Here is an 11,035-nt window from a genome sequence, read left to right as displayed (position 1 = left end):
TATATATAAATATTCTTCACTACTTGTACATTTTACCAAAAAAAAAGTCTTCCACACTGGTGTGCTCTGAAACTTCATTTCTCTACAGCTGAAGAAGTTTAACTCTTTTAAGTAGCCTATTTTAATATCCAGATCTATATAATATATGTCTAAGTCTGTTGATCTAGCTTGATTGTATTAATTAATGATTTCTTAAAAGTCTTCACACTTTAGCTCTTTACAATCTCAGGCATTTCTAAATATGATGGAACATGATGTTATTCTAATACATTATTTACATTCAGTGTTTTGAATTTGTGTACACAACAAACATTTGTAAGGCAAAATAAGTTAGCCATGGATCTCTTTATTTTTCATGTATAATAAAATTCTCACTCAATTGTATAATATGATTTAATATCCAATACATCAAATATCTCTTTATAAAGCTGTGAAATAAATCTTTTCAATGTGATTTTGAGGTGAATTCAATTTTTACTACATGAAAATTCTGTTTTTTCGAACAAGTTACAACGAATACTTGAAAATGTGGTCATGAATTTATGTAAATATACACAAATAAATAGTGAACTTCATTTTTGTATGTTTTATTACTTAAAGTAGAATTTAGTTACTTTGTTTGTTTTTTTAAATTGTGAAAAGACTTAAAGAGGTTTTATACATATATATAGTTGTAACCCTGCCTTGCACCTGTACGAGCACACTACTGGACAAAGACAGGAAGATGCTTGGATACAGATAAAGAAAAGTGTTTTCATCAGAATAAACAAATAGGAAGAGTTTTTGGAGCCGTCTTTGTCTTTTGTGCTGTCTGAAGACTGTAGTAGAGACTTGGAGCGAAGCAGGGAAGGCTGTCATTAGTCCGTATTCAGGTTTGCTGGAAAAAGGACTGCTAGAATTAGGAACAAGTCTCTTTGAATGTAAAAGCCTGTTATGTGTTTGTCCTGGTGAATAAACATATTTATTCACTGTAGAACTTTGTAGGGTTGCCTGCCTTAGATTTACTACAATATTATTATTTAACTACATTAATTTTTATTTACTAGCATCATATGGTAAAACTTCAGCTTTTACATAAAATGTAATAATATAATCAATCATTTAGGAAACAATTTTTCATAAGTTCACAAAAATTAAGGGTGACTTAAGATTCAGCTAATGGGTTAATAAATGAATTTTCAAAATATTTATTCACTATTTTAACCCATCTAATTATTATAACCTGGTTATTGTAAAATATATATTGTAAACCTATTCTTATTAATGATTATTAAATTTTGAATATTTAAAAATCTTTGAAAACAAGTTAAATTATAGTGGAAAAAAAATAATGCTTTTGAAAGTTGGTTGAGTTATCCTAAATAATGTTCTCTTCTGTTGTGCCATAGATTTATAGTGATCTGTCAATAAATGAACACTAAATTGCATATTTTTTAAATTTCATTATTATATTTTCAGCTTACAAGATTGCTGTAACTATATCATTGTTGTTTTTTTTAAATAAATCCTGGACTTTTTCCAGGACTTTTTCTAATTACATTGTTTTTACTTCAAACCAGGTCCTATATACTCTTTTTTTCAAACTACAATTTAAGCCATTCAGCTTATATTATAGATATAAGTAACAAGTACATGTATGTTTTATATAGTTTAAAATATATTTGTATGCATGTAAATGATGATGTTTAATTAAATATTTATAGGATATTACAAGAATCATAACAACACATTACAATTTTTGTTTTGTTTTGTTTCATTTGTTTAAAATAAATAAATTATATACAGTAGTTTGAACATTGACTTTTATTTTATTTTTTCCTTTTATATGCCTATAATTGTTGATTGCACTTAGACATTGTCTTCAATTCAGTCTTGGAATTTTTCGCCACATTAGGCCCCTATGGATAATCACCACCATATTCACTATGAGCCTGACCACACCAAATCGGCCAACATACTAGAAAGGGGGGGGGGCGAAATAATCCAAAAATATGTTGAAACATAAATAATTAGTATATATTATTAACATAAGTAATAAATTCGTATACAAATTGTGTGAATTCTATACTAAAATTCGTCCGCCCCCCCCCTCGAAGGTGGGCCTGGATCCGCCAGTGCTATGAGCCTGTTCTATCTCACCATTCCATGTGTTTTGACCACGATATAGCAAATATTGGCTAATGTGCTACTAAAAAAATCTAATAGAGGTACTCTGATGTAAAGTGCGACTTGAAGCTTTTTAAGATCAGCTCCATTAGCTGGGAGCAAAAAAAAAGTATAGGATAGGCCTACATGGAGGGAAAGCTTAAAGGAAAGATCCAGAATTGCAGATAGTAAACACACCAGAAGCAGGAAAAATGCTGCAGCATGCAGTGCTTACAAATGTCTAATATGTGAATGAGGGTGTGTTTCAAACATTAGCCTCTTTAGTCACATGAGAAATAGCAAAGGGAAAAAATCTTTTCTCAATATATATAAGATGCTGTTTCTTAGCCAGGCAGTCAAACACTTTGTCATTTTCAGCCGTGTCAAGATTATATGCCCTTGTACTTTACATGAACCATTCATTAACCACTTTATCAGGTTCCACAGGAATTGATTCACAATCACTCTTGTTAATCTCACCGATGAAGGCAGAAGTACAAGTGTTTGTAAAGGACAGAACCTGTTGATGAATTTCTTGGCATTTGCATTCTCCATTCGAGACTGGTACGACTTGTCATCACAATCACTGATTTTGCTAACCTCACCAACACATTCATTGTAACTACCCATTTTTTACTGGTTCATTCATCGCTTTAAGTGCCGATATATCCGACCTTGCTGTTTGTCTCTTTTAAGATACCAGTCCTCTGACAGATCAGTCCGTTTCGTTATGGTCATATATTTGACCGACAAAATTCTTTTCCCCTGACAGCCTTCCATGCCGTCATCAAGCAATGGACGTTTTTCCATATTGTTTCACTTCCAATGTTTAGATATAAACCAAATGCCCGCATAAAATCTAGACCAAGGATGCAATCGTTGACACTATTGGCGATCAGAAACTCGTGACTAAGTGGTTAGTAGAGAAGATAATCACGTCCTATATGCATTTCATTTGTCAATTTAGTCATGCATGTTAATCTGTGACTAAACTCTGCTACGTCATTAGTTTTCCTGGCTGATTCAGGCAGCCCATATATACTCCACACTATAGTTTAAGGGCGTGGTGGCTGAGCTGTAAAGCCCTTGGCTTTCAAACCATTGTATCTCAAGTTCGAATCCTGGTGAAATTTGGGATTTTGAACTAAAGAATTTTCAAGAATCTTATCTAAATATATAATTCTCTTCTTCCCTCAACAGTTTAGACGAGAAGCAAGAAGTAAAGGAAAGATCACTCTCTTATTTCTGCGGATAGTCACCCCACGAAATAACAAGAGAGGGGGGGGGGGGGTAGAACACGTGGGTATTCACACGTCGCTACGGATGGGTGCGCGCTGGACTGTCAAACCCATCCCCCTTCGTCTTGCGGGAGGTTTGGACTGAAGGAACATCCGAAACATGTAAAACATTTTACAAACAAACATTTTACAAACTCTAAATAGCAGGGGCGGACTTAATCTTAAGCATTGTATTTTTTCACCCTTCACTAAGGATGGCTGCCTGGTCGTGCGGTTTGCGCGCTGGACTGTCCCATCCCCCTTCGTCCTGCGGGAGGTTTGGACTAGGAAGTAAACTATCGTCAACTCTGAAGGAACACATCCGAAACATGTAAAACAAGATTTTACAAGCAAACATTTTACAAACACTAAATAGCAGCGCCGGACTTAACCATTGTGACCAAGAAGTCATGGAAAGAGAACAAGTAATCTACTATGTACATTTACAGGTCACTAAATAGCAGGGCCGGACTTATATAGCAATTGTGGGGCCCTATGCGAAACGGATTTCGCGGGGCCAAGTTTGGGTAGGGAAGCGGATAATAAATGAAATTTAAGAGTTTGTATTAGAAAATAAATTCCTCTATGCATTTTATTCATTCTTTACTACGTACAGAATTACTTTACGAGCCTTGCGTGTAGCAAAGTCATACAGAATATCATAATAATTATGTTATTCCTACATAGATCCCGCTCAATAGCAAGAATTACCAACTGTTTCAATCTATCTTTGAGAATTGTTGATCTCAAGTAATTCTTCTTTAGTTTGAGGCGCGAGAAGCTTTTTTCACCTGATTACACAATTTCGGGAGATTTCCAGGAGCTCCTGGTAAATCGACAGGAGGGCGCGGGAAATCTGTTTTAAGTTATAAAATGGTTTAATTAAATCATTATTTATACATCTTGAATTAGCTCGGATCCTATGAAATGCGGATCCTTTGAAAGTGGGGGCCCACTGCGGTTGCATAGGTTGCAGTGGCTTAAGACCGGCAATGCAAAATAGCGGCGTATGCTACGCCGCCGGTCGACTAGTCTTATATAATACAGACGTTACTTCAAAAAAGATGATGATTACGTCCTACGCGTCATGCATTTAGTCATTTACCAATGACCCTTCTACTAATGATTAACCAATGACTCCCCTGTGTTCACTCATCTCTAATAGTAAATTAAGTTATGGAAATTTTATTAAGGGAATAGCCCTATATATGATTTGATGGCCACGTGGCACCTTCATTGACCTTAGAAAAAAGATGATCACCATAAATTGCCAAGGTCTGAAAGAGGTACCTTTTTTAACAATTAACCTATAATTCAATTAAATCATGATGTCATTTGCTCTATTGTAACTACAGTGAGCCTACATATTCAACCAACATCAAGTATTCAGTCGTCATCAATATCATCATCATCATCAAACTCCATTTGAGTGAGGGCTTGAGAGGCTCAAATCCTCACTTGCAAAAGCCCTGGACAGAAACCCTGCTGTCTTGCGTAGTGCATAGATCTAAATGTTGCCATACAGGTCGAGAATTTTGGGTTTCCCAGACCAGAGTGCCCAGACCTGTCGAGACGGAGATCAGCAAGTCAGGGGCAGTCAAACAGAAAGTATTCAGTCGTAAGCATTGATGTATTTTGGTTTCTGTTGCATTTTTTGTTATAGGATCTAGATACATTTTATTACTGTCACCCAGAAAGTGTGAATTTAAACTCTTGCCCCCCCCCCCTTAGCCTGCCTTAGGCAGGCACCTGGATTACAGGGATTTGTAAGTTGACTATTTACTTTATTTAGATCTAGATCTAGGTCTAGATCTTTAACTTTAACCATGATTCATGATTTAACTATGCTAGATCTAGAGTCTAATAGGACAAAATATATGTCTAAAATCAATATCAATGATTTAATTTCGACAATGGCAATTTTAGATATAGATTATTTATATTCATTTTCGTAAAATATGTTTGCCATTCTAATTCTCAGTGATCTTTTAGTGCTGTGAGTGTGACTATAAGTCTATATAGATCTATGTTGTATTAGCAATCGAGTGCATTCATTGTATGACAACTACTTTGATAGCCACGCATGACGACCAATAAAAAAAGCATCAACAACAAACATGGCAACTCTGCCATGCCGAAAACGAATTAGTAATGCAATTAGATCTATTTCCAATATTTATGGATCTAATCATTCTAATGCATTGTGTAGGACTCTCTTCTCTAAATTTAAAATACCACTGTGTAGCAGATTAAGTTCTAATTGTCGAACTTCTAAACTGAAGCAGTTGTTCGGAGATTTATTTTTGTTATCATTGGCAGGAGTTAAAACAGTTCAGAATCAGGAGAATCAGACTCAGACTCAGACTGTCACTGAGAAAGAGGTGCTTTCACAAACAGAGAATGGTATTCAAATTGAACAAAATCGAAATGTAACAAACAAACAAACTGGTGATAACTTATCTTTCATTGGTGCTTCTTCAAGGTTCAAAGTTACCAAGGTACATCTAAGTCGACTAAGAAATCTAAATCTATTAATGATTGATAATGACAATGAATAGATAATTAATGACAATTAATCATAATAATATATTATTATTACATCTAGATTATATATTTTAGTATAATTATAATTATAATATAGACTAGACTCTATAATGACTATATAGAGTAGTTTATACTATTCAAACACCTATAAGCCAAAGATTCAAAGATTGACTTTGACAGCGCATTATTTGTTAATAGTTTGACGGTAATCATTCAGTGGTTGGGACCCCTCTGAACAGAGAGAGGTGCGTGCTGCCTCACTGGTCAGGGTCCCAACCGTCGAATGATTACCGGTTTGACATAGAAAAGAAAATGAAGTATCAAAATCTTCTTTAGTTTAAGGACAATAAGAATGACTACTTATATTTGTACCCCTAACATATAAATTATATTTAAGGTCTCAGAGGCCGTGTGTTTTCATTTAATTCAAACAAATTTTGTCACACCTCATTTGATTCCAAACACCAAAATTTATTTCAAACAGTCTCTATATTTTGGCATCAATAAACTCAGATTTTAATTCTATATATTGATACAGTTAGCTAAATTTTAAGCTCCCAAGGCATAGCCCCTCACATGAAATCATTAAGATGTTTTCAAATTATGCATATAAATACGAACACAAAAAATAAAAATATGAACACACTTATTCTACCAAAATTAGGTCACTGGGATAGTGACTTCTGCACCAACTTTTAGACTTATTTTATGTTTGCATGATTAGTTGTGTGTTGAATTTTTTTTGTTTTTTGTTTATTCATTTAATTTCTAATACAGATGATCTTTTGTAGTATAGTATATTCATCCTGGTAACATAGGGAAAAAACACCCTGACTTACAAATTTGAAATTCTTTTTTCTTACATAAAAAGACAGCTAAATGGAAGGAAATTGGGTCAGAATCATTGGAAAATGGACACGCACATTATACAGCTAGTTTCATATTAAATATCAAAATAAAGATGTAATGACCACAAAAACAGTGAGGTGTATGGATTCTTGTAATGTCCGAAATAAATAAACTACTCTAGTATAGTATTGACATTGAATGATCTGATCTATTCTTTATTCTAGGCAGGATTATGTTGTAAGCAGCACCAGACTTTTGGGAATTTCTGCTAGTACTTAGACTTAGTACTTTGACTACCTAGTCTCTTAATTGACAAAATTAGATTTATCTTATTAAATATATATCTAGACTAGATTGGTTACTTTAGTACAGTATTTGAGTAGTTGTTGGAGGTAAGTAGTCAGCAGGATGCCGTTGGAATGACTTGATTTAAAGTATCTAATTAGCTTTCAACTGACATAATAATTTTTTATTGATATAGGAACATCTATAATTATTTCATTATCATCAAGCTCTTACTATGCCACTTATTTGTTTATGTTATTAACATGATTTCATTACCATAAGTTGTTTTTTTTTATATCCATAGGATTTTGAAGCCAATGATCCCCAACTTAGCAGTTCACAGTGTTTGAAAAATGCAGTTGGTCTTGCAGTTGATGCAACCTCTGCTGTCTTGTCCCAGACTTTGTATCAAATAATAGATGCTGAACAAGAGTATCTGCAAGTATCTGTACTTTTCTCATTTATCCTTTTAATTAAACAATTGTTTATAACTTGTTTGGCTCTCCTGTATATGTACATCTAAATTTGATATTGAGCTAATTCATTTGAATTAGGTTAATAAAAAAGGTTTATTGTACTTTCAAGACAATGTTTTATAAAGTAGAATTCATCAATATCCATGGCCAATGGTTAAGAAGGGTGCTAAGTGGAGAATAGAAAGTTTGTCACTTTAATGTCCCCTAAAGAATCTACCTTTCATTCAGGAATTTCCTCAAATACCCTAGACTTCATAAATGCTTTACCAGTTGGACTGCAATATCCTGTCAGTAAGGTTGAAGTCATTTCAATTCTAAAATTACATCGTTAGCTATGATTCTAAGTAATCATTATATCTGGTACACAATTTCACTGGCATATACTGGAGCTAAAAAATCTTCTTACAAGAAAGGAAATAATAATATCTTCACTATTCTAAAAGAATTTCTTAACCAACCATTTCAGAACTACTAGCAGTACAAAACAAATGTATTAGTTTATACTCTCAACTTTTCGTGTTTTGTCACTAAGTTGTACTCACACTCTTGTGCAGTGAAAGCTTTTTTTTTTCTTTGGACTTTTCATTCCCTTTTTTTTTTTAATTCTTAGATCATTTTGTTGAATTGAACATATTTTTATGAAAATACTTTATTACAGTTAGTCAGTGTATTGGTCACACTTTTGGAATACCAGATTCAAGTGTTAGGTCATGAGATAGAAGAACAGAAAATGTCTGATCTCGTTGTAGAGGCCCGAAGTGAAATGAATCAAGCCCATGAAAGGAAACAGGTAATGTAATGTTCATGTTTTTGGAATATTAAATATAGATAGTATATTTCAAATAAGTAGTTGAAATTTACCAATTAATTAGCCTATTAATGTAATATATCTATTGTGTAGTAACTTGTACATCTCATGACTGTATGTTGTGTTATCCTTGAATGTATTTATTCTTAGATGCAATGATATATTTTAGCAAATTCTTTGTTCTCTTGCAAACAAAGCAAAACTTCAAAAAGAGGAGAGCACAGAAACATCAACAATTCAAAATACTTTTCATTTGTAAATCCAACTAGAACAATCATATGTTGGAATCACAATAAAAACTCTTCAAAATTGTTTACCAACGTAAATATATATATATTTTTGTTGTTGATTTTATATTGTAAATAAATTTAGATTACATCATTCATGTTGAACAGTACATGGACTTGTTTTTGTATTAATTCCAGGAGCTTGACATACTGTTTTCATCTGTAGAGAAATTGGCTGAGGCCACAAGTGAAGTAGCTTTTGCTGCAGGTAAACATATATATCTGATCCCATGAAGCTCTCCATCCAGCCTTTATCCTGTACAACTTCAATAGATGCAAACTCTTTGTCTCTTGCCAAATACAGTCTTCAAACAAATTTCTCTTTAAAAAAATGGATTACATGGTACTTAAGGAACTTTGAACTGAATGATCTATAAGATGTATAAGACTATTATGACAAAAACGTAATGCAAGTTTAAACTAATGCTATTTTTCCTTATTACCCTCTTGCAGTTTACATCTATGTTGATGTAGGCTCACTTATTTCTGTGGTCAAATGCGTTGTCATAAATTATTTTGAGAATTCGTTTTTCACACTATTGATTATACTTTTGATCTCTCAGTAATGTAAAACTCAGCTATTTTCTCCCCACTGACTGCTCAGGAGCAGATTACGCCTCCGTAAGTTCCAGTGAAAGACTCCGCAGTGCCTTGATGGAGAAAAAGCGTCTACAGCAGCAGTCTGAGGCAGCTGAACACAAACTGCATTTAATGCAAGCTACTGTCATTGAAAAAACAATGAAGCAGCAGGAAAGTTTAAAACGTAAAAAGAAAGCAAATCAAACAGCGGTTTCAGATCTTAACCAACTGAACCAGATAAATGAAACATAATATCATATCAATTTGTTTTTCTGTTTAAATAAAAAATATAACAATATTTAATAATTTTTTTTTTATTCTTTACTTTTATTGGTATTTTTAGTAACAATTTCCTCAAACAATGAAATGCTTTAATCAATAAGCCAACAATAATTGGCAACAATGCTACTAATGCCCATTATAAGCCAAGTTTTTATAGCTTGCTATTTAAAAAGACTGCTACAAATATTTTTACAATGTTAAGATATACATATATGTTTTTCAAAAAAAAACAAATAAATAAAACCATTTTTAAATAAAAGTTAAGGAAGACTTATTTTAGTTGGCTAGCTTATTTAGCTAGCTTATATTATTTAAATTACTTTATCAGATATAGCAGTGATGCTCAACCTCACTCGGACGGCGGGCCATTTTAATATCCGACACTCGAGTCACGGGCCACATGAAGAAAAAGTGAAAAAAAAGGAATTATACAATAAACCAATTTTTATTAGAAACCCGTGAATCTAGTATTTACATTCATGACAAGTTTATCCTAAATAATAGAATTCTAGATGTTCGTCTAAGAGATGGTACGATTACTAGTATCGGTTTCGCACGATTCATCACTGAAAAAGTTTGTCTCACTAATAAGTCCTTGTAATTATTGGGAGCACTTGAAGAAAACTGCTCAGAACCAAGTTAGGTGGAGAGGTTACAGGATTAAGTCAGTAAGTCAATTATTGTGATCATCCATAACACTTGTTTTCGGAGATTTCGAAAAGTTTATGCAAGAAACACAGAGTAGAAATCAATAGTCTGCATCACTTGAAATTCATCAAGCAAGGATGTCTAGTTTGTAAGTCTATCAGTTTCATGTGTAGCTTTATCTGGGCAATTGACACATTGGCCGCAGATGGATTTTAGATACGACGAATAATGTTCATCATGAACACGATCATCATCACATGGTCCATAGATTTTATTGGTGAGTAATTCAACGAGAGCACAGAGGCTCGGTTCCATTTGACTTCTAAAAACTATTGTTGTCAACCATAGTTTTGGCACCATCAGTAGTCACTCCCACTAATTTCTCCAAGGGAAAAAGATTCTCTGTTATGGTTGAAACTTTTTTGTCAGTGCTTCGCCACTGGCGATCCATGCAAGCTCCGAATAGCTACAAATTTTCTGATTTCAAAACTGTTGTTTTTATTGCAAATAAATACCATATATTTGAGAGGTATCAGATATGTCGGTAGACTCATCAGCGGCAAGAGAAAATGGACATAAATGCGACTCATTTTCTTCTAATTTAGGTACATAATCTCATCAATCCTCCATTTATGTGTAATCTAACTATAGCGTCTCAAACCAAGAATGTTGCCTTATTTGTTTGATTTCCTAAAGCTCTTTAATGTTATGTTCTTTAAAAAGAGACACTCTTTTTTATAAAACAAATATGTTGGCTTATTATCGATTTACTCTACGAATGGAAAGATATTTTTTAAATTTATTATTTGGACAATGGATTTTTTACACTTTGTGCCGACGTTTCGGCAGGCCGGA

General features: G+C 33.4%; 1 protein-coding gene across 1 annotated transcript; it reads left to right on the top strand.

Moving 5' to 3' along the window:
• Positions 1–5,508: 5,508 nt before the first annotated feature.
• Positions 5,509–9,548, top strand: LOC106054351 (uncharacterized). The gene is made up of 5 exons (XM_013210168.2): positions 5,509–5,920; positions 7,405–7,542; positions 8,235–8,366; positions 8,810–8,879; positions 9,276–9,548. The coding sequence occupies exons 1-5, from the start codon at positions 5,540–5,542 to the stop codon at positions 9,500–9,502; spliced, it is 948 nt and encodes a 315-aa protein (XP_013065622.2). The 5' UTR covers positions 5,509–5,539; the 3' UTR covers positions 9,503–9,548.
• The last annotated feature ends 1,487 nt before the right edge of the window (positions 9,549–11,035 follow it).

The sequence above is a fragment of the Biomphalaria glabrata genome, chromosome 10 (genome assembly GCF_947242115.1).
Source record: "Biomphalaria glabrata chromosome 10, xgBioGlab47.1, whole genome shotgun sequence".
In the NCBI taxonomy this organism is placed as follows: Eukaryota; Metazoa; Mollusca; class Gastropoda; family Planorbidae; genus Biomphalaria; species Biomphalaria glabrata.
The sequence above is the reverse complement of the archived record's forward strand: the minus strand, read 5'-3'. Positions and strand labels throughout refer to the sequence as shown.